We start from the raw sequence: 24,817 nt of genomic DNA on the forward strand, positions 1-24,817 counted from the left end.
TTGGATCAGCCATGATGAAATGGCAGAGCAGACTCAATGGGCCAAATGGCCTAATTCTGCTCTTATATCTTATTGTCTTACTGTCTTTCATCAACTCTCATGGTCTTTCTGTATTTTATAGCTAGCTGGTGAAGACAAATATCAGAGTTGTATTCCACATGCATACTTTGAAAATAAAATGAACATTTAAACCTTTTTTCTTAATTTGGTCTATTTCTTTAATCTGGTATTTCCTCATAGTAAAGCTTTCTGTAGTACCTGGTTGTTACCACCAAAAAGCGCTGAAATTAACTTCACATCAAAACATACCTGATGGGCCAAATGGCCCAATTCTGTTTCTACAGCTTGTGATCTTATCATGAATAATGTGCGGCTAAGGAGAAATCATAAAAGCAAATACGATAGAGTAAATAAGGCAAACAAAATGAACGAATCCTGAAGACAGAAAATAAAGGAAATGATTGTGTGTTCCGTGAAAAAAACCCTAAACACAGGGAAAATATAAGAAATGATTGTGTGTCCAGTGAGAGAACTCTAAAGACAGGGAAAATATTGGAAAAATCTCACTCGGCATTTATCAGAGCTGAACTCCCAGTTCTTTAACCCAGGATAGAGATTATGGTCCTCATTTCACCAATCAGACAAGAAACCAATATCAATGTTAGAATTCTGCTTCTGAATTGGATCAGTGAGTCTTTCTTGTCATTCTTTGCAATCGCAACCTCAGAGGGTTTTTTCAAGGACATCAATGTACCTCTCATATGGAGGGATAGTTTAAAATAATAATTGATATGGCTACTGCATTAATGATGCAGATGAGAAAATTATTACCTGACCTTAGATGTTGACAGGAGGAACAGATCACAGCTGCAGCTAAAATTTCCTGCTGCCTTTGCTTCACTCACAGAGATCAAGTACTTGTCTAATTAGCTCTTATCCTTCATTTTAATTTTCTTCAAACTCTCAGAACATGCATTATTCATCAGAGAAAAAGTAACAATAAGCAGGCTCCTCATTAGTGTCTGCCCTCTGACAACCACAATAATTAAGATTCACAAGTTCAGTGTTTCCATGTTATACAATGGGCGAGTCTAGGACCACAGGGCACAGGCTCAGAACAGAGGGGTGTCCAATTAAAACAGAGATGAGGAGGATTTTCTTTAGCCAGAGGGTGGTGAAACTGTGGAATTCATTGCCACAGACGGATGTAGAGGCCAAGTATTCAGGTATGTTTAAAGCGAAGGTTGTCAAATTCTTGATTAGTAAGGGTGAGCAAATGTTACGGGGAGAGGCAAGAGAATGGAATAGAGAGGGAAAATAAATCATCCATGATGGAATGGCAGCACAGGCTCGATGGACTGAATGGCCTCATTCTGCTCTGATGTCTTATGGAGATACACTGCCTCACCGCTCAACCTACAATTGGGCAGTGTTCCGGCAATCATTATCAAACACCATGCATGTTACAATAAATGTAAATGTGTATCTAATTTGGGTGTGCAGTAGAGAGCATCCTGACAAGCTGCATCACTGCTTGGTACAGAAAACTAAGGCGGACAGGAAGGCTCTTCGATGGGTGGTCAGAACCGCCCTATGCAGCTCGGGTATCAGCCTACCCGCCATCGAGGACATAGACACAGAAAGGTGCCAGGGAAACATAGAAACATAGAAAATAGGTGCAGGAGTAGGCCATTCGGCCCTTTGAGCCTGCACCACCATTCAGTATGATCATGGCTGATCATCCAACTCAGAACCCTGCCCCAGCCTTCCCTCCATACCCCCGATCCCTTTAGCCACAAGCGCCATATCTACCTCCCTCTTAAATATAGCCAATGAACTGGCCTCAACTGTTTCCTGTGGCAGAGAATTCCACAGATTCACCACTCTCTGTGTGAAGAAGTTTTTCCTAATCTCGGTCCTAAAAGGCTTCCCCTTTATCCTCAAACTGTGACCCCTCGTTCTGGACTTCCCCAACATCGGGAACAATCTTCCTGCATCTAGCCTGTCCAATCCCTTTAGGATTTTATACGTTTCAATCAGATCCCCCCTCAATCTTCTAAATTCCAATGAGTATAAGCCTAGTTCATCCAGTCTTTCATCATATGAAAGTCCTGTCATCCCAGGAATCAATCTGGTGAACCTTCTTTGTACTCCCTCTATGGCAAGGATGTCTTTCCTCAGATTAGGGGACCAAAACTGCACACAATATTCCGGGTGTGGTCTCACCAAGGCCTTATACAACTGCAGTAGTACCTCCCTGCTCCTGTACTCGAATCCTTTTGCTATAAATGCCAGCATACCATTCGCCTTTTTCACCACCTGCTGTACCTGCATGCCCACTTTCAATGACTGGTGTATAATGACACCCAGGTCTCGTTGCACCTCCCCTTTTCCTAATCGGCCACCATTCAGATAATAATCTGTTTTCCTATTTTTGCCACCAAAGTGGATAACTTCACATTTATCCACATTAAATTGCATCTGCCATGAATTTGCCCACTCACCCAACCTATCCAAGTCACCCTGCATCTTCTTAGCATCCTCCTCACAGCTAACACTGCCGCCCAGCTTCGTGTCATCCGCAAACTTGGAGATGCTGCATTTAATTCCCTCATCCAAGTCATTAATATATATTGTAAACAACTGGGGTCCCAGCACTGAGCCTTGCGGTACCCCACTTGTCACCACCTGCCATTCTGAAAAGGTCCCGTTTATTCCCACTCTTTGCTTCCTGTCTGCTAACCAATTCTCCACCCACACCAATACCTTACCCCCAATACCGTGTGCTTTAAGTTTGCATACTAATCTCCTGTGTGGGGACCTTGTCAAAAGCCTTTTGAAAATCCAAATATACCACATCCACTGGTTCTCCCCTATCCACTCTACTACTTACATCCTCAAAAAATTCTATGAGATTCGTCAGACATGATTTTCCTTTCACAAATCCATGCTGACTTTGTCCGATCATTTCACCGCTTTCCAAATGTGCTGTTATCACATCCTTGATAACTGACTCCAGCAGTTTCCCCACCACCGACGTTAGGCTAACCGATCTATAATTCCCCGGTTTCTCTCTCCCTCCTTTTTTAAAAAGTGGAGTTACATTAGCCACCCTCCAATCCTCAGGAACTAGTCCAGAATCTAATGAGTTTTGAAAAATTATCACTAATGCATCCACTATTTCTTGGGCTACTTCCTTAAGCACTCTAGGATGCAGACCATCTGGCCCTGGGGATTTATCTGCCTTCAATCCCTTCAATTTACCTAACACCACTTCCCTACTAACATGTATTTCGCTCAGTTCCTCCATCTCACTGGACCCTCTGTCCCCTACTATTTCTGGAAGATTATTTATGTCCTCCTTAGTGAAGACTGAACCAAAGTAATTATTCAATTGGTCTGCCATGTCCTTGCTCCCCATAATCAATTCACCTGTTTCTGTCTGCAGGGGACCTACATTTGTCTTTACCAGTCTTTTCCTTTTTACATATCTATAAAAGCTTTTACAGTCCGTTTTTATGTTCCCTGCCAGTTTTCTCTCATAATCTTTTTTCCCCTTCCTAATTAAGCCCTTTGTCCTCCTCTGCTGAACTCTGAATTTCTCCCAGTCCTCAGGTGAGCCACTTTCTCTGGCTAATTTGTATGCTTCTTCTTTGGAATTGATACTATCCCTAATTTCTCTTGTCAGCCACGGGTGCACTACCTTCCTTGATTTATTCTTTTGCCAAACTGGGATGAACAATTGTTGTAGTTCATCCATGCAACCTTTAAATGCTTGCCATTGCATATCCACCGTCAATCCTTTAAGTGTCATTTGCCAGTCTATCTTAGCTAATTCACGTCTCATACCTTCAAAGTTACCCCTCTTTCAGTTCAGAACCTTTGTTTCTGAATTAACTATGTCACTCTCCATCTTAATGAAGAATTCCACCATATTATGGTCACTCTTACCCAAGGGGCCTCTCACGACAAGATTGCTAATTAACCCTTCCTCATTGCTCAAAACCCAGTCCAGAATAGCCTACTCTCTAGTTGGTTCCTCGACATGTTGGTTCAAAAAGCCATCCCGCATACATTCCAAGAAATCCTCTTCCTCAGCACCTTTACCAATTTGGTTCACCCAATCTACATGTAGATTGAAGTCACCCATTATAACTGCTGTTCCTTTATTGCACACATTTCTAATTTCCTGTTTAATACCATCTCCGACCTCACTACTACTGTTAGGTGGCCTGTACACAACTCCCACCAGCGTCTTCTGCCCCTTAGTGTTACGCAGCTCTACCCATATCGATTCCACATCTTCCCGGCTTACGTCCTTCCTTTCTATTGCGTTAATCTCTTCTTTAACCAGCAACGCCACCCCACCTCCCCTTCCTTCATGTCTATCCCTCCTGAATATTGAATATTCCTGAACGTTGAGCTCCCATCCCTGGTCACCCTGGAGCCATGTCTCTGCGATCCCAACTATACAATAATCATTAATAACAATCTGCACTTTCAATTCATCCACCTTATTACGAATGCTCCTTGCATTGACACACAAAGCCTTCAGGCACTCTTTTACATTCCTCTTTACTTTGAGTGGCTAGTGGACAGGAATTCCCAGTTGTTGCCGGAGATTTTGGAGTTTTCAATGTAATTTTGAGAACACCCTCTAATCTTCAGTAACACATACAAAATGCTGGAGGAACTCAGAACGTTGGACATGCATCTATGGAGAGGAATAAACAGATGATGTTTTGGGCCGAGACACTTCATCAGGACAGGAAAGGAAGGGGCAAGTGAAGTTGGGTGAGTGGGAAAGGTAAAGGGCAGAAAAGAAGGAATGTGATAGGAGAGGAAAGTAGACCATGGGAGAAAAGGAAGAGGAGGGCCACTGGGGGAGGTGGTAGGCGGTTGAGGAGAAAAGTAGGAGGTAAGAGGTCAGAGTGGGAAGAAACGAAGAAGGGAGGGGAGGGAAATTTTTACCAGAAGAAAAAATCGATGTTCATGCCATCAGATTGCAGGCTACGTAAACAGAACAAGAGATGTTGCTCCTCCACCCTAAGAGTAGCATCATCATGGCAGTAGAGGAGACCATGGACACTCATGTCGGAATGGCCACTGGGAAATTCCGCTCTTGGCAGATGGAGTGGAGGTTCATGGCCTCCTGTACTGTCGCAGTGAGGTCACACTCAGGTTGGAGGAACGCCTTCTATTCTGTCTGGGTAGCCTCCAACCTAATGCCATGAACATCATATCTCGAACTTCCGGTAATGTTCCCCCCACCCCTTCACCATTTCTCCTCTCCCCCCTCCTTCTAACACTGACTCCTCATCCTTTTTTCTCCAGTCCTGATGAAGGGTCTCAGCCTGAAATGTCGACTGTACTCTTTTCCATAGATGCTGCCTGGCCTGCTGAGTTCCTCCAGCATTTTGAGAGTGTTGCTTGGATTTCCAGCACCTGCAGATCATGTCTTGTGTTAACATAGAACTTTACAACACAATACAGGGCCATTGGGCCACGAAGTTGTGCCGGCCTTTTAACCGACTGGAAGTTCAATCTTACTCCTCCCTCTTGCACAGCCCTCCATCTTTCTATCATCCTTATGCCTATCTAAGAGTTGCTAATTCAAACAATCTTTTCAAAAGTGGTAGTTGTTTAAACATAGAGTACCAGGGCTTTCTGGAACAATGGCCTCTTCTACATACAGTACTTGAAACTTGGTAAAAAGTGGTCCCTGGTCTAGTTTTTAATTCAGAAACGGCACCCGCACGTGTCGCCGATCCGCTCATACGAGAAGTCTGAAACACTAGACTACAGTAGCATCACCCGAGGCGACAAAGCGACGGCTCTGCGATAAGAGCGAGTGAAATCTCTCAGTGTCATCTCTCAGTGAAATGACAGGCAGAGAAAGCCAGCGCATCTCACCGTGAGGACGTCAGAGATGTTCTGCCGCCCATGTGAACTACTTGGGTTAGTTTAATCCCTCTGCGTTGTCAGATGCCGCGGGTAAAACACGCAGATAGAAATCTTCCGATTTTAACGCGCTACCCGCGAAAGTAATTTCACAACGATCCGAGTTTCATTTATAACCCGACTAAGTGTAATGGAGACGGCGATAACTTTGGACAATGCGATTCAAGCCAACTTCTCCCCGCTAATGTGGACTAGAGATGCATTAAGTAATGTAAGCGAAGTTCTTGAAGCCCCGTTTTACCGAAGACGGACCAGGATCATCTCCGTAACCGTCATTTTCACCCTGGCTTTCATGGGGAACCTGGCAGTGGTATATAAAATCTGCGGCAGCAGAAGGAAGACGCGGAAAATTGATTTCCTCGTCGCTAACCTGGCGGCTGCGGACCTCTGTGTATCTATCATGACTTTGCTCTCTCAGGTCGTTTGGGAGATGTTGGAAGATGCCTGGCTAGTTGGTGATCTCGCGTGCAGATTTTCCAAAGTCTTCCAGGTCTTTGGACTGATTGCTTCTTCGAATATTATAGCGACGATCGCTTCGGAAAGGCACCACGCCACAGTCAACCCAAGGGACAGCCCTTTCCCCACTAACATCTTAACGATTATGTCGTGGATCTGCGCTCTCATATTCGCAGCTCCCCAGACGTTCATCTTCACACTGACCACGCAGGAAGGAAACGGGAAATGCCTCAATACCTTTAGTCAGATGCCAAAATGGCACTTCCAAATGTTTACAATATTTGGAGCTATTACGGTCTTTTTTACTCCCTTTTGCATTTTGTGCGTGGCCTTCATAAGAATTCTGTGGACCGTTTGGAAGAGAGCATCGTTCATCGAAAACTGCGCAATGGAAGCACAGCGCAATGGATTCATTCCAACCATCGCTCCCAGAAGCTCAATCCCAAGAGCCAAGATAAAGACTTTGAAGATGACTTTAGTAATTATTATATCCTTTATAATTTGTAGGTTGCCTTATTTTATTTTAGAGATGAAAGTTGCCTTTGGGACAATAACAGAGGCGGACACTGACTTAATCACGGTCCTTGGAATCTTGGTGGTTTCCGATAGCGCAGTCAACCCATATGTCTATCTGTTCTTCAGGACCGACAACGTCCACTTAAGGCGACTGGAGAAGAGAGTGTGTTTCTCGTGCCTGAAAGGCTGTAGAGAGGAAACATTCCACAGGGAATTGTGCGCAGTTGGGAAACGGCTGGAGGACACCAGCATCATCTCTCTCGAGGATGACACGGTTCACCATTCAGCTTCTGTGGACAACGGCTCGTCTCCCGTCTCCAGCCTGTGAGACTGCATCTGTCAAACTTTTCTGTGTCGAGTGCCTCGCTCAATTGACACTGTTTCTGTTATTGTTCGTGGAGATTGGACGGTAAATTGTGTAATTCCATTATTTGCATCATTTCAAGTTGGAAAACAAATGTAAAACAATTAAGTATTCGATCATTTTCCTTCTATTAAATCGTTATTCCTTCAGCTATTCAACATATTTCGTTCTATTACCGATACAGTGATGATCGACATTAATCGCTTCTTAGGGCTCCGCTGCTCGTATTCGACTTCACAGGACTGGGAATCCACTTATTCTGGAAACTACCACCAATATTTTGATCGTAGGATCCTCCTAACAATGCAATGAGATTTTGTAAGAATCCCGGGTGCACCGACTGTCAGTTACTTAACAGTAGATTCAGAGTCAACATCGACATTCCGAAACTATGAAATACCAATAACTTTGTTATCTTTCTGCTTGAAAGTGAGCATTTAATTGTTTTACGCCTTTTTGTAAAGAAAACATTGTCGGTGTAACGTTTTTATTCATTTTTAAACCAACTGTAATCTTTCAATTTATTTCTTGCCTTGTAGCTGATAAGGACACACACACACACACACACACACACCCACCCACCCTGTGAGCTGGAAATCCAAAGCATCACACTCAACATGCTGCAGGAACCCAGCAGGTCAGGCAGCATCTGGAGAGATATGAAGAATGGATGTTTTCAGCTGAGACCCTTCATCAGGGGCTACACACACTTCCTTTTTCGGTCGTTCTAGCAGCGTGTCTTCAAAGGTAAGAAGAGGACAAATTGGAACCATTGATCCCCCAGTACTTCCAATAATTGTTACACAGAATGGTGTGGGGGCTGGGGCAAAGCTGAAGAAACCTAACACAGTGTAAGTTATTATTCAGTTCTTGCAGTTTTGGACTTTGTCCTTTAACTTGCCAAGTAAAACAAAAAATAAGTCAGGAAAATCTGGTTAGACAATATGGATCCTCCAGTTTTCATTCTTTTTTTTGCCAACCTGCAATCTCAGCTTTCCTGGTGAATTCACAGTTCACTGTTACTGAAAGACAACTTTCAGTTTGTGTTTCTGTTGTGCCTTTTTTCCTGGTTCATAATTCAATACAGAAATCCTATTTCTTATTTGAAGATACAGGCCCTTCCGGCCCAAACACACCTGTTTACACCCACATGACCAATTAACCTACTAACTGGTAGGCCTTTGGAATGTGGGAGGAAACCAGAGCACCCGGAGAAAACCCAAGCATTCCACAGAGGAAGTACAGATTCATTGGAAAACAGCGGAATTGAATCTGGCTCACTGTAATGGTGTTACAGTAGCTGCTACACTAAAATGTTAACATTAGGACCTTTCTTGATTTCAGTTATGAAATTCTAATACATAATGTATTGGGGGAAAAATCAGTCATCAACTTGCATACAGCCTGATCTCACGAAGATCAATATCACATTTAATATACAATTATTGTGATATTAACTGAAAGACTGATATGACTAAAGCACCATTTTGCTTCTATAGAATGCTTTGGAAATTATTTACAAGTAGCCTTAAAAGTGCTTTGATTTAACATCACTGTTGAAGGATGGAATCAGTGATTGTTTCATGGGTATTAGCTTTGATTACACATTCATGTCTCTACAGAGGCAAATGAACCCACAATGATTATGACCAGTAATCCATGTGGACACCAGGGCCCAACAGAATGTGCTAATAGCAAGAGGTTTACCTACATTTAAAAAAATGGCTTTCAATGACATTATATCTTTCATATCTTCAACATGTCCAAAAGGAGTTTCCAGCCAAGTAAATAGCTTTTAAGGTGCAGTCATTGTTGTAACACAACTGTAATGCAGGCAACATCACATTTGACATGCACACAAGTTTCCAGAGCAGCAAAGCCATGAAGAGCAGAGAAATGTTTCAGTGATGTTGATGAAGAATAAGTACAGTAGAGTTATTGTGCAGTTGTTTTATTCAAAGTAAATCTCACAAATTAATATACTGTATTTACAAATTTGATTAGTCCACGAAACAGTTCTGTTTTGTAACATAGAGAAATATGTAAACTCGAGCCGGGGAAGTCATTAATGGATAAATAAACTACTGATTAAATGTGAAATAGCAACTGGATCTGGAATGTCTCTACAACAATATGATATATAATGAGAACTAGAAAAATATACAAGTTACATGGTCACCTCACATGGATTTCTGTGCAAATACTTGTTTCATAAATGCTCCCAGATAATGTCACGACATTCTCTGAAATGCTGAGCAGAAATTAATACTAGAGTAACAGCAGTTTACAACAAAAGCACAAACTCTGGGCTGTCAATACAACAATTATCAATGAATAATTTGTACACTACTAATAAAATCACTGCAGCACTACTACATGAAAAGAATAATGAAATGTCTGGTTTTAGGCATTTCAATACTTTACTGGATCGTTAGGCATTTTCTATTAAGGGGGATGGGAAAGAGATGGGGAGACGGGGAGTTGAGGTGGAGTTGTTTATCACAGCATCAATTTCAAATATCAGTACCTGTGTTTGAATGATATTGTTTTAAAATACCAAACAGATAGGAATTATAACAAAGTTAACGACAGGTTCTTGGAACATTGCAAATATAATGGTGCATGATGAAACTCAAGGTCTTTACAGGTGATTCCACTCCTGTTCAAATACATACGATTGAAGCTATCCAATCACTGTCACAAATAGGAAGCATTTCAGGATACTCTGGTCAACTGTGTGACAGGGATACAGAAACTGAGGGGGAAATTGTCCTAAAGTCAGAGCATCCCATTTGTGACTATAATTGATATGGAGTTAAAGGGATGGGGATCGAGAGCTGGAGTCAAAAGGGCGGGGTGGGGGAGGGGAGAGATCTGGAGTGAAAAGGAGGGTGGGAGGGGAAGGTCCAGAGTCAAAAGGGGGATAGCAGGGAAGAGAACCAGAGTCAGAGGGGGTATAGGGTGGGGGGAAAGAGATCTGGAATCAAAAGAGGATGGGAGAAGAGATCCAGAGGCAAAGAGGGGACAGGGGGTGGGGGGAAAGATCCAGAGTTAGGGGGATGGAAGAAGAGATCTAGACTTAAGGTGGGGGGGGTGGAGAGGTGGGGAAAGCGATCCAGACAAGGGTGACAGGGAAAGTGATCCAGACTTAAGGGGGAGAGGAGTTAGAGGGGAGGCATCTGAGGAGAAAAGTGAGGAATTTCAGGAGAGGAAATTGAAGATGAGGTGCTTGATGAGAGTGTTTGACAAGAGGTGTTTGATAAGAGGTAATTGACCTGAGGAGTTGGATGTCAGGAGTTTGAGGAGAGGAGTGTGAGATGTGGAGATTGAGAATCAATTTCAGCTGAGGAGTTTGAGGACAGTTGCTTGAGTTGAGTGTGAGGTGTGGAGTTTGAGGTGAGTTGAATTTGGTGAGGGGTCTGGATAGAGGAGTTTGAGATTGGGTCTGACAAACCCCTAGAGCAGGAGTTCCCAACCTATTTTATACCATACACCCCTACAATTAACTGAGGTTGGGAACCCCTGCTGTGAAAGTAGAAGGCCAAGGAGGGTAGACCTGCTTTTCATTGGTGAGTGTATAGTTTCTGACTTCATATTTGTGGACGATATCTACTATCTCCAAAGTTCAGCAAGCAGACAAGTGAAAACGACTAGACATGGATCCTTGTAGGTAATAATACATGGAAAACTATACACCAATAGTTGAATTTAACCAATTTTCAATTGCCTTCTGATAAAATGCAGGATTCTTTTGCCAGCTCTGGTGCCATCGGAGGTTGGCAATGACATTTGTGTAATTCTTTCCCAGGCTTTCTTTCCATTTGCTGAATTGAACCTTGTTATATTGATGAACAGATCTGGATACCTCCGGGTAATCTAATATGGAGCGAAGTTTCTTATTGAGAGTGCTTGTAATTTTTGTGTATTTGGTCGCCACATTTATCAATTCATCTGGATCAGCAATCAAATCTGAATGGAGAAAAAAGCATTATCATCATTAAACAATTTAAAAATCAACCATAGCAGAAGGGTAGATAATGGCAAAGGTTTTGAAGATGGTTACCATTCTCAAACACAGATTCTGGGAGGGAAAAACCTGTGGTCAGCAAGACTGGCTTTCCACAGGCAGGTAGGGACCAAGTGTAGTTCAGCACAGACTGGCAAAATGGCTTTTATCCTTTCCTGACATTTTGTTTGGGAAAATAGACAAACACAACTGTGGATCAAACTGAGCGTTCAACATTACAGTGCTGAGTGGCAACATTCACCTTAGACCATAAGACTATCAGGCATAGGAGCAGAATTAGACCACTTGGCCCATTTCATCATGGCTGATTTATTTTCCCTCTCAATTCCATTCTCCTGTCTTCTCCCTGTACCTTTTGATACCTTTACTAATCAAGCTATAAACCTCCACTTTAAATATAATCAATTATTTGGCCTCCACAGTCATCTGAGCCAATGAATTCCACAGATCCACTATCCACTGGCTAAAGAAATTCCTCATCTCCATTCTAACTAGATGTCCCTATATTGGAGGCTGTGACATCCAGGTTGAATGCTCACCCATGAAAGGAAACACCCTCTCCATATCCACTCTGTCTGGGCCTTTCAGTATTTGATAGGTTATAATGAATTCCCCACTCGTTCTTCAAAACTCCCGTGAGTACAGGCCCAGATCCATCAAACACTCCTCATATTAATCCTTTCATTACTGGAATCATTCTCATAAACCTCCTCTGGATCCTCTCCAATGCCAGCACAACTTTTCTTAGATTAGGGGCCCAAAACAGCTCACAATACTTCAAGTGCGATCTGACCAGATCCTTATAAAGCCTCAATATTACATCCTAGCTCTTCCATTCTAGTCCTCTTGAAATGAAGGCTAACATTGCATTTGCCTTCTTTACCAACAATTCAACATGCAAGTTAACCTTTGGGGAACCCTGCACGAGAACTCCCAAGTCCCTTTGCACCTCTGATTTTTGAATTTTCTTCCCCATTAGAAAATAGTCTATGCCTTTATTCTTTCTACCAAAAGTGCATGACCATAGACTTCCCCACATGATATTCCATCTACCACTTCTTTGCCCATTTTCCCAATCCGTCTAAATCCTTCTGCAGGCTCCCTGCTTCCTCAACACTACCTGCCCCTCCACCTATCTTTGGCTCATCCACAACCTTGCCCACAAAGCCATCAATTTCATCATCCAAATCATTGACATATAATGTGAAAAGAAGCAGTCCCACACCGAGCCCTGCAGACACCACTAGTCACCGGCAGCCAACCAAAAAAGGCTCCCTTTATTCCTATTCTTTGCCTCCTGTCAGTCAGCCACTTTCTGCTTTCTGCAGGGATCACTCCCGACACGACTCTCTTATCCACTTGTCCCCCTCCACTGATCTCCCTCCTGGCACTTATGCTTGCAAGCGGAACAAGTGCTACACCTGTCCCTATACCTCCTCCCTCACGACCATTCAGGGCCCCAAACAGTCCTTCCAGGTAAGGTGACACTTCACCTGTGAGTCTGTTTGGGTTATATACTGTGTCAGTGCTCCCAGTGTGGCCTCCTGTATATTGTTGAGGCCCGACGTAGACTGGGAGACCACTTCGCTGAGCACGTATGCTCTGTCAGACAGTAAAAGCGGGATCACCCAGTAGCCACCTGTTTTAATACCACTTCCCATTCCCATTCTGATATAACAATACATGGCCTCCTCTACTGTCATGCTGAGGCCACACTCAGGTTGGAGGAACAACACCTTATATTCTGTCTGGGAAGCCTCCAACCTGATGGCATGAACATCGATTTCTCGAACTTTCGGTTATGGACCCTGCCCTCTCTCCTGCATCATACCCCATCCCGTTTTCTCCTTGCCTGCCCATTGCCTCCCTCTGGTGGTCCTCCCTGCTTTTGCTTTCTTCATTGGCTTTCTGTTCTCTCCTATTGGACTCCCCCTTCTCCAGCTCTGTCTCTCTTTCACCAATCAACTTCCCAGCTCTTTACTGCACCCCTTTCCTTCCCGGATTCACCTATCACTTTGTGTTTCTCTCTCCCCTCCCCCTCCTTTTAACTCTACTCATTTTTTCTTCTCCAGTCCTGCCGAAGGGTCTCGGAATAAAACATTGACTGAATTTTTTTCCATTGATGCAGCCTGGTCTGCTGAGTTCCTCCAGCATTTTGTGTGTGTTGCTTCCCTTAAATGTTGATATGCAGGTAAATAGGATTATTACAGATAAGTACAATGAGCTGAATGAACAGAATGTGCCAAAAATCAGTTTCTCTATCATATGACTATATGGTCATGAAAAATGAAAGGGAAAAATGTATCCTCTCTTAATCTAAATTAAATGTTACTTCAGAGTACTTGGAGACTAATGATAAAGTAGGTCAAAGTCAGCATGGTTTCTGTAAAGGGAAATCTTGCCTGACAAATCTGTTAAAGTTCTTCGAGGAAGTAACAAGCAGGGTGGACAAAGGAGAGGCAGTGGATATCATTTACTTGGATTTTCAGAAGCATTTGATAAGGTGCCACACGTGAGACTGTTTAACGAGATAAAATCCTATGGCGTTACATGAAAGATACTGGCATGGATAGCGGAATGACTGACAGGCAGGAGGCAGCGACTGGGAATAAAAGGGGATTTTTCTGGTTGGCTGCCAGTGACTAGTGGTGTTCCTCAGGGGCCAGTATTGGGACTGCTACTTTTCACATTGTTTGTCAATGATTTAGATAATGGAATTGATGGCTTTGTGGCAAAGTTTGCAGATGATACGAAGATAGGTGGAGGGGTAGGCATTGCTGAGGAAGCAATGTGATTGCAGCAGGAATTAGACAAATTGGAAGAATGGGCAAACAAGTGCCAGATGGATACAGTGTTGGGAAATGTATGATAATGTATTTTGGTAAAAAGAACAATAGTGCAGAGTTTTATCCAAATAGGGAGAAGGTTCAAACAGAGATGCAGAGGGACTCAGGATTGCCCCTGCAAGACTCCCAGAAGGTTAATTTACAGGCTGAGCCTGTGGTAAAGAAGGCAAATGCAATGTTGCCATTTATTTCACGGGGAATAGAATATAAAAGCAAAGAGATAATGCTGAGGCTTTATAAGTCACTAGTCAGGCTGCACTTGGAGTATTGTCAACAGTTTTGGGCCTGATATCTCAGAAAGGATGCGTTGTCATTGGAGACAGTCCAGAGGAGGTTCACAAGGACGATTCTGGGAGTGAAGGGATTAACATCAAGGAACGAGGGACGATTGCGCAAGCACATAGATGTCAGCGAGTTAGACCACTGCGAAGGGTTTAAAAGGAGACAGCTTTATAGAGCGGGTATCAGGGTAGAGGCAGACAGAGTAGGAGGGCTTTAGCTCAACGGGGCTTTGGCGATAACGGGTCGAGGCGAGGTAAGTTACTTGTGAAAAATAAGAATAGGAGGTATGTCTGCAAGGCCAGTGTTCTGTACTGGGAGTCGGATGAGGAATGTCTGGGAGACTCCTGGCCTCTTGGACAGCCACATCGGCACCAGAAGTGTCAAGCTGCAGCTCCTTAGGGACCGGGTTAGGGAACTGGAGATGCAGCTTGATGACCTTCGTCTGGTGGAAAGTGAGGAGGTGATTATTAGGAGCTATAGGCAAGTAGTCACACCTTGGCCTCAAGAGACAGGTAAGAGACAGATCCTGAGAGGCAAGATTTATGAACATTTGGCGAGGCATAATATGATTAGGAATAGTCAGCATGGCTTTGTCAAAGGCAGGTCGTGCCTTACAAGCCTGATTGAATTCTTTTGAGGATGTGACTAAACACAGTGATGAAGGTAGAGCAGTAGATATAGTGTAGGGGTCGCCAACCCGTCGATCGCGATCGACTGGTTGATCTTTGAGACTTTCCCAGTAGATCCCGAAAAAAATTTAAAAAAAAACACAAATATTGTTGTAATGTGAGCATTATAAGAGTAAGTAATACTAATTAGGATAATGGTAATATAGCAATACTTTTGCTACTGAAAGCTGTTTATAAAGAGTGATTGTTCCCGGGTTGTGGGGTTTTAGTTCCGTTCTTTCTGCCCAGTGCGCATGTGTGTAGTTCTCCCGCCATGCACCGCGTTTTCAGTGTAGCTTGTGCTGCATCAAAGTGACCAATCAGATTAGATACGAGTACAGACTGTCGCAAACATCAATATACGGCAGTGGTCCCCAACTTCCGAGCCACGAAGCAGGCAGTGGTGTAGCAGTAGTCGGAACGCACCCAGCAAATTTTTTAAGAGAAAAAAAGCCAAAATAAACCAGCTAATTAATTAGGTGCCGCCCGACACGTAAATGTCGGCCCAGATCAGAGGTGACGCAATCGCTCATGATACCCTGATAGCATGGCAGAGGCTTCACGAAAGAAGACAAAACGTACAAATTCCATCCAGAATGTGAATTTCTATTTACCTTGGTGAAAGACAAATGTGTATGTATGTTGTGCCACCAAACACAAGCACTGACTAAAAGAGGGAATCTGGAGCGGCACCACAACACCAACCACCAGGAATTTAAAGACACCTACCCCCCAAAGAGCACAATTCGTGCCTGGAAAGTTGAGGAGCTGAAATCGGGGTTGAAGGCCCAGCAATCGTTTTTCACAAAATAAGGCTGCTATTGAAGCAGCATTTCGTGTAAGTCACCTTTTGGCTAAATACAAGAAGCCTTTTACAGATGGCAACTTATTCAAGGAAGCAATGGTCATTACCGCAGAGACTGTTTTTAATGACTTTAAAAACAAAAACGACATCATAACCGCAATACAAAATATACCGCTTGGCCCTGCAACAGTGCCAAGGAGGGTAAGGTCACTGTCAGAGGACATGAATATTTTTCATTACAGTTCGATGAATCCCTGGATGTAATGCAAACAGATCAGTTTGTTGTACTTGTCAGAATGGCTTTCCAGGATTTTACAACAAAGGAGGACTTCCTCACTCTTTTGCAATTAAAAGGAGAGAATGAGAGGTGAGGATATTTACAATGAGTTTAAAAAATATGTCTGTGAAAATGACATCCCCATTCATAAACTGGTGGCAATTTCTACTGATGGGGCCCCAGCAATGCGCGGTGTGCGCGTTGGTTTTACAGCACTAAAAGTCAGTGCCTATTTTGGGACAACTTATCTATGTGAAATTGCATTTTCACAGATGAAAATTATTAAAACTAAGTACAGGAGCTGACTTACTGACAGACACCTCACTAGGGTTCCCAACTTTCTCACTTCCAAATAAGGGACAAAAGTAGCAGTCAAATCCCAGAACACTTATGTTTACCCCACGAAAGACTACCATGACCATGAAGCTTTGCACAGGCACCTGTTTGCGCATGCGCATATGTGCCGATTTTTTCCCCCACGAATTGGCTTAATCTTCATTATTTCTACTTTATATAGGCTGTGTATTTATCATATCATTCCTGCTTTTACTATATGTTAGTGTTATTTTAGGTTTCATGTGTTATTTGGGACGATTTGGTAGATATTTTTTGGGTCTGCGAATGCTCAAAAATTTTTCCCATATAAATTAATGGTAATTGCTTCTTCGCTTTACGCCATTTTGGCACGAAAGGTTTCATAGGAACGCTCTACCTTAGCGGGGGAAATACGGGACAAGGACGGTCCCGTTTGGGACAAACCAATTTAGCCCAATATACGAGATGTCCTGGCAAATACGGGACAGTTGGCAAACCTACACCTCACAGGCTGTCTCAGACTAGCTGTCTGCAGTTATGAGCCGAATTTCAGGAACTAGCAGAAAGTATTCAGCCCCAGTCATCACACTGAGTGCAACAGTCAATTTTTATTCATTTATTTTTCAGTTTGAAATAAAATTAAATAATGGAACTTAGAATTACAGGTGTGAAGTATTGTAATATTCTTAAAGAAAGACAGCTATGGCCTGTTTGATATGCTAGTTACAGTGTTTTCTTGTTTGAATTAATTTGAAAGTTTGACAGAAGTATTTTGTGTAATTCAAATACAATTAGCCCAAATAAAAGGCCTCAAATTGGAAGTACAATCTGAGCTGTTTTTTCTCTAAACGATTTTGTAGGTAGATCTTGCCTTTCACTTAGGTCGAGATAGGGGATCTTGGGCTTAAAAAGGTTGGTGACCACTAATGTAGTGTATATGGATTTCAGCAAGGCATTTGATAAGGTACCCCATGCAAGGCTTATTGAGAAAGTAAGGAGGCATGGGATCCAAGGGGACATTGCTTTGTGGATTCAGAATTGACTTGCCCACAGAAGGCAAAGAGTGGTTGTAGACGAGTCATATTCTGCATGGAGGTCAGTGACCAGTGGTGTGCCTCAGGGATCTGTTCTGGGACTCTTTCTCTTCGTGATTTTTATTAATGACCTAGATGAGGAAGTGGAGGGATGGGTTAGTAAATTTGCTGATGATACAAAGGTGGATAGCCTCAGAGGTCACAGTGGGACATCGATAGAATGCAAAACTGGGCTGAGAAGTGGCAGATGGACCCAGATACGTGTGAGGTGGTTCATTTTGGTAGATCAAATATGATGGCAGAATATAGTATTAATGGTAAGACTCTTGGCGGTGTGGAGGAGCAGAAGGATCTTGGGGTCTGAGTCCATAGGACGCTCAAAGCTGCTGCGCAGGTTGACTCTGTGGTTAAGAAGACATACGGTGCATTGGCCTTCATCAACCGTGGGATTGAGTTTAAGCTCTGAGAGGTAATGTTACAGCTATATAGGACCCTGGTCCCCAGAGTACCCCACTTGGAGTACTGTGCTCAGTTTTGGTCACTTCACTACAGGAAGGATGTGGAAACTATAGAAATGGTGCAGACAACAGGAATTCTGCAGATGCTGGAAATACAAGCAACACACTTCAAAGTTGCTGGTGAACACAGTGGGCCAGGCAGCATCTCTAGGAAGAGGTGCAGTCGACGTTTCAGGCCGAGACCCTTCGTCAGCGTTCACCAGCAACTTTGATGAAATGGTGCAGAGGAGGTTTACAAGGATGTTGCCTGGATTGGGGAGAAGGCCTTATGAGAATAGGTTGAGTGAACTCGGTCTTTTCATCTTGGAGCGGCGGAGGATGAGGTGTATAAGATGATGAGAGGCATTAATTGTGCAGATAGACGGAGGTTTTTTTGCCAGGGCTAAAATGACTAGCACGAGAGGGCAGAGTTTTAAGGTGCTTGGAAGTAGGTACAGAAGAGATGTCAGGGGCAAGTTTTTCTTATATTAACGCAGAGAGTGGTGAGTGCATGGAATGGGCTGCCGGCAACGGTGGTGGAGACGAATAAATAGGGTCTTTTAAGAGACTCCTGGATAGGTACATGGAGCTTAGAAAAATAGAGGGCTATGGGTAACCCTAGGTAATTTCTAAAGTAAGTACATGTTCGGCACAGCATTGTGGGCCGAAGGGCCTGTATTGTGCTGTAGGCTTTCTATGTTTCTAACATATGAGGAGTGTTTGGCAGCTTTGGGCCTATACTCACTGGAATTTAGAAGAATGTGTGGGTATCTCATTGAAACCTATTGAATGTTGAAAGGACTAGATAGGGTGGATGTGGAGAGAATGTTTCCTGTGGTGGGGGTATCCAGAACTAGAGGGCACAGCCTCAAAAGTGAGGGGTGATCTTTTAGAACTGAGGTAAGGAGGAATATTTTTAGTCAGAGAGTGGTGAATCTGTGGAATGCTCTACCACAGACTGCAGTGTAGGCCAAGTCCGTGGGTATATTTAAGGCAGAAGTTGATTGTTTCCTGATTGGTCAAGGCATCAAAGGATATGGTGAGAAGGCAGGTGTATGGGGTTGAGTGGGATCTGGGATCAGCCATGATGGAATGACAGAGCAGACTCGAAGGGCAAAATGGCCTAATTCTGCTTCTATGTCGTATGGTCTTATGTTTACTGCAATGTTTGTTCTGCTCCCCCTCAAATCTGAAATCTGACCGCATGGTAAATGCACAGTTGAATGCTAAAGTCGGGAAACCAGGGGATAAAAAATGTTGCAACCTGATTAGAATAACCGCTTGCCAGGGATACTGCATTCTCAGACCAACAATGCACTTGGCGGAGCACAGATGTCCACTGACATGGAACGGATGGGAGATGTAGCTAACCACTTCAAGATGATGCAATCAGTCATTGATGATGGGAGTGAAAGTATATGAGGAATTGCAGGGGATGAGAGAAGAGGGAGAAAGGAACATGACCTTTCATAAATTAACTCAGCTGAAGACAGAAACAAATGATTTTGATGTTTCAATAGTGAATGGCTATCCCAAAGCACCAAGTGGCTTTCCCCCTCTTCCCTTGCAACACATACAAACCATTTCTGATTTTTCAACCTGGACAAAACAGAAGCTTGACTATTGTGTTAAGGTATAATTCAATGGAATAGACATGTTGCAGTGTCTGATTAACCATTCAAACATACAGGTAGTCTATACAGTGCTTCAGGTTCTGTTTTGAAACAAACATATATTTGGAATGATTGTCATTATTATCAATCTTTTCTGTCTTATAAAGGAATTTGAAAGTGTTTTTTTTTAAATAAGACTTACCAAACAGTTGGGAAGGTACTGAAATCCCATCAGCATAGGTTATGTACTTCCACCTGCCACTCCGAATCATGTAGGTGGAAGCGTTAACGTTGCAGCCATGAAACTCACTAAATACCCAGTCAGGTCGGGAGGCTTTCACAAAAATATTGTTTGGAATTCTTCTTAGCAATGGGAGTAGAGAATATCCACTTAGGTTTTTTGGAAGAGAGATTCCCACAATATCTGAATAGAAAAGTAAGTGGATTTTCTAAACAAGATTGAAAATCATTGTAATGAAATAAAGTAAGTAAAAACTGAATTTAGCTTATTAACTGTATTTAATCCATTCAGTCCAGTCAGTGCAGGGTTACCCTGTAGCCATTCCCTTCAGCATCAAATATACCCCTTTGGATACTCCTGGGGGGGGGTTGACCTATCGGGGCACAGCGATGGCAGTCAGACCAGTGACTGTAGCAGGCTCTGAGGCTCAGCGAGGAAAGGTGAAGTCAGGCATAGTGGTAGTGATAGGAGACTCGTTCATTAGGGGGATGGACAGGAGATTCTGTGGCTACAAGAGAGAAGTTAGGAAGGTGTGTTGCCTTCCAGATGCATGGGTCCAGGATATTTTGGAGCAGCTGCAGAAGATTCTGAAAAGGGAGATGAGTAGCCAGAGGTCTTGGTGCATATTGGCACCAATGACAGGTAGAGAGGAGGAGGGCATCCTGAGCAGTGAGTATAGGGAGATAGGGAAGAGGCTAGAAAGTAGGTCCTCCAAGGGAGTAACCTCTGACATGAGAAAATCTGCAATTGTGGAAATCCAAAGCAACATGCACAAAATGCTGGAGGAATTCAGCAGGCCAGGCAGCATCTATGGAAAAGAGTAAACAGTTGACATTTTGTGCAGAAGTCCTTCATCAGGACGCAAAGGATTTCTTGTTTAATTGTGGATTAAAAAGGTGCCAAGACATTAAAGCTCATGAGACTATCCAAATTTAAATACCTTAGAGTTTGCAATTCAAGGAAATTTTCATTCTTTCAAGGTTATAATGGACTAGATTCTACTGAGATAGCATTACTTCCTGCATTACAAAACCTTGACCAAATATAATTATAATTACTAAATTTATACTCGCATTAATCTCAGACAATAAAAAAATTACGTACCAAGAAGAGTTGGATAGATGTCCACAAGAGATACCAAATTTGAAATGTGTTGTCTTCCTGAAATACCTGGTCCAGTTATCAGTAAAGGCACATGAGAACTTCCTTCATACATGCTCATTTTATAGAATTGACGATGCTCCATTGCTAACTCACCATGATCAGAAGTAAAAATTAAGTAAGTGTTGTTTTGGAGCCCAGTGTCATGAATAGTTGTTAAAATTTTACCTGTGTAAAAATAGAAACTATTATCCAAATCTATTAACTTAAATTGTGTCAGAATGATCTGGCAAAATCACAAAGTTTAAAAAAAAATTCTGATAAGGTTCATACATTTTTGAGCTGACTTGTTCATTTATAACAGATAGAGATATTTGTTCTGATGTCTTGTACTACAACGGTGAGGCCTAATTTGGTGTATTGTGTGCAGTTTTGGTCACCTACCTACAGGAAAGATATCAATAAGATTCAAAGAGAGCAGAAAAAATTTACAAAGAAGTTGCCAGGACTTGAAGACCCAAGTTATAGGGAAAAATTGAATAGGTTAGGGCTATTTTCCCTGGGCCGTAGGAGAATGAGGGTTTTTTGACAGAGGTATACCAAATTATGAGGGGTATAGATAAGATAAGTGTAAGCAGGCTTTTTCACTGAGTTCGGGTGAGGTAACTCAGAGGGTGGGGAGAGTGTGGAACGAGCTGCCAGCGCAAGTGGGTTCCATTTCAATATTTAAGAGAAATTTGGATAGGTACACGGATGGGAGGATTATGGAGGGCTGTGGTTTGGGTGCACACCAATGGGAATAGGCAGATTAATGGTTCGGTATGGACTGGATGGGCCAAATGGCCTGTTTCTGTGCTGTAGTGTTTTATGACACTTTGACTCTGTATTGGAACCATGGACCCCCCCATCCCCATGCCCTTGTAGGCCTCCATTCTGCAGACTTCAGGTGAGATGTTCAGGGTAGTTATCTCCAGTGTAGGAGAAGACATAAAACTGTGTACCATAAGTGGATGGCGTATATAATAATTCCTTTTAAAATAAATCAACAATGTCACGATAACTGTTTTTATATACCTGCCTATCGCCCTTGTTCAAATACCAATTCCATCTGTAATGGTTGTGACATTTTCCAGAATGCTTCTGAGAGGTTTTCCCTTTTCTTTAACTATGCCTTCCTCTTCACCACAGTTGAGAGATCTCCCAACTGCGCCTGATCCATTTTTCAAATCTCTGCTCCCGTGATTAACTAGATCACTGGGCAACACAGCTTGAAAGGCCAGAATGGCCTGTTCCACACTGTATCCCAATAAATAAGTAAAATCTTCCACCAATGACTTCAACCATCAACAAATTCTGAAATGCCCATGAATGGCACCATAATAACAAAGTTCTGCGGAGTAAAGGGGAGGAGTAGTGGAAATGAATACTATCAAGTTTGCAATACAGTGGAGTTCATACTGTAATGAACCTGCAGGATAAGCAAGCTAATTAACACATATACAGCTAAACAGTATCCAATAGAACCTTTCATAAATAAGGAAGCAGTTACCTAGCATTGAGTCAGTTTCAGCACACATTGCATAGTAAAATGCTCTGATGTCCCTGATCTCCTGATTTGTGAAATTGCCAGTACAGTTCTTGGTGTAGGAGGAATAATAGTCCACAGGATGCATTCCAGTGAAAGAAAGCCACTTTGGAATCCTGACTGCTCGATGATTCACCTTTAATTACAGAAACCAAACAGATTTCAAAAGTACATATATCATCACATACAAGCAAAATTCATTTTTAGTGGGGGGGGGGGTGAAAATCACAGTAAATCAAGAAACACAACAGAATCAATGAAATACCACACCCAATAGGACAGACATACAACAGAGTGCAAAAGACAACAAATTGTGCAAATACAAAAAGAAAAAAATATAATAAATAAATAATGACTATCAAGAACATAAGATGAAGAGTCCCTGAAAGTGAGTATATAGAGGATGAAATTAAAATTTATCTTTACATGTTAAGAACCTAAGCCAAAAAAACCTCCAGATTGCATTGTAAATCTCACTTGTTCATTTAGCAAAGAGAGATATGAATGAGCTTGGGAAGAAAATGAATGATGATATTTGTCATATCTTTAAAAACTTATTGTGCTGGTAAATGAGTTCAGCAAGATTTAAAACATTCTTATTTATTCTTACGTTACCCACTGACATTGCAGAAAGATGTATACTAAATCACATCAATGATGAAGAAAGCAGAGCAGTGCCTCTACTTCCTGAGGAGTTCGCAGAGATTCAGCACGACATCTAAAACTTTGACAAACCTCGATAGATGTGTGGAGGAATATATATTGACTGGATACATCACAGCTTGGTATGGAAACACCAATGCTCTTCAATGGAAAATCCTGCAGACAGCAGTGAATTTGGCCCAGACCATCACGGGGGAAAACCCTTCCATTGAGCAAATCTACATGAAACACTATCACAGGGAAGCACCATGCATCATTACAGACCCTCACCACCCAGGTCATGCTCTCTTCTCATTGCTGCCATCAGGAAGAAGGTACAAAAGCCTCAGCATCACACCACCAGGTTCAGGAACAATTACTACCCTTCAGCCATCAGGCTCTTGAACCAAAGGGGATAACTTCACTCAATTTCACTTGCTCCATCGTTGAACTGTTTCCACAACCAATGGACTCACTTTCAAGGACTATTCATCTCATGTTTTCGATATTTATTGCTATTTATTTATATTTGCATGTGCACAGCTTGTTGTCTCCTGCACTCTGGTTGAATGCCCTAGAAGAGTAATCTTTCATTATATAACAGTACAGCACAGTACAGGCCCTTCGGCCCACAATGTTGTGCCAACCCTCAAACCGTGCCTCCCATATAACCCCCCCACCTTCAATTCCTCCATATACCTGTCTAGTAGTCTCTTAAATTTCACTAGTGTATCTGCCTCCACCACTGACTCAGGCAATGCATTCCACGCACCAACCACTCTCTGAGTAAAAAACCTTCCTCTAATATCCGCCTTGAACTTCCCACCCCTTAACTTAAAGCCATTGTCCTCTTATATTGCGCAGTGGTGCCCTGGGGAAGAGGCGCTGGCTATCCACTCTATCTATTCCTCTTAATATCTTGTATACCTCTATCATGTCTCCTCTCATCCTCCTTCTCTCTAAAGAGTAAAGCCCTAGCTCCCTTAATCTCTGATCATAATGCATACTCTCTAAACCAGGCAGCGTCATGGTAAATCTCCTCTGCACTCCAATGCTTCCACATCCTTCCTATAGTGAGGTGACCAGAACTGGACACAGTACTCCAAGTGTGGCCTAACCAGAGTTTTATAGAGCTGCATCATTACCTCGTGACTCTTAAACTCTATCCCTTGACTTATGAAAGCTAACACCCCATAAGCCTTCTTAACTACCCTATCCACCTGTGAGGCAACTTTCAAGGAACTGTGGACATGAACCCCGAGATCCCTTTGCTCTTCCACACTACTAAGTATCCTGCCCATTTACTTTGTACTCTGCCTTGGAGTTTGTCCTTCCAAAGTGTACCACCTCACACTTCTCCGGGTTGAACTCCATTTGCCACTTCTCAGCCGACTTCTACACCCTATAAATGTCTCTCTGCAATCTTTGACAATCCTCTACACTATCTACAACACCACCAACCTTTGTGTCGTCTGCAAACTTGCCAACCCATCCTTTCTACCCCCACATCCAGGTTGTTAATAAAAATCACGAAAAGTAGAGGTCCCAGAACTGATCCTTGTGGGACACCACTCGACACAACCCTCC

The 24,817-nt window shown here is 42.7% G+C and overlaps 2 protein-coding genes across 2 annotated transcripts in view; one reads left to right on the top strand and one right to left on the bottom strand.

Moving 5' to 3' along the window:
* Positions 1-6,091: 6,091 nt before the first annotated feature.
* On the top strand, positions 6,092-7,261 carry LOC134357505 (probable G-protein coupled receptor 150). Its single transcript, XM_063069128.1, has one exon. It carries the CDS (start codon positions 6,092-6,094, stop codon positions 7,259-7,261), a length of 1,170 nt encoding a protein of 389 aa, XP_062925198.1.
* Positions 7,262-9,243: 1,982 nt separating this feature from the next.
* Positions 9,244-24,817, bottom strand: part of arsk (arylsulfatase family, member K) — a 49,358-nt gene continuing 33,784 nt past the window's right edge. The window contains exons 5-8 of the mRNA XM_063069270.1: positions 22,553-22,724; positions 21,007-21,231; positions 19,864-20,085; positions 9,244-11,266 (exon numbers count right to left, since the gene is read on the bottom strand). Of these exons, the coding sequence (XP_062925340.1) occupies positions 10,986-11,266; positions 19,864-20,085; positions 21,007-21,231; positions 22,553-22,724 (900 nt within the window). The 3' untranslated portion in view covers positions 9,244-10,985. The remainder of the gene's footprint in view (positions 11,267-19,863; positions 20,086-21,006; positions 21,232-22,552; positions 22,725-24,817) is intronic.

The sequence above is a fragment of the Mobula hypostoma genome, chromosome 16, assembly GCF_963921235.1.
Source record: "Mobula hypostoma chromosome 16, sMobHyp1.1, whole genome shotgun sequence".
NCBI lineage: Eukaryota > Metazoa > Chordata > Chondrichthyes > Myliobatiformes > Myliobatidae > Mobula > Mobula hypostoma.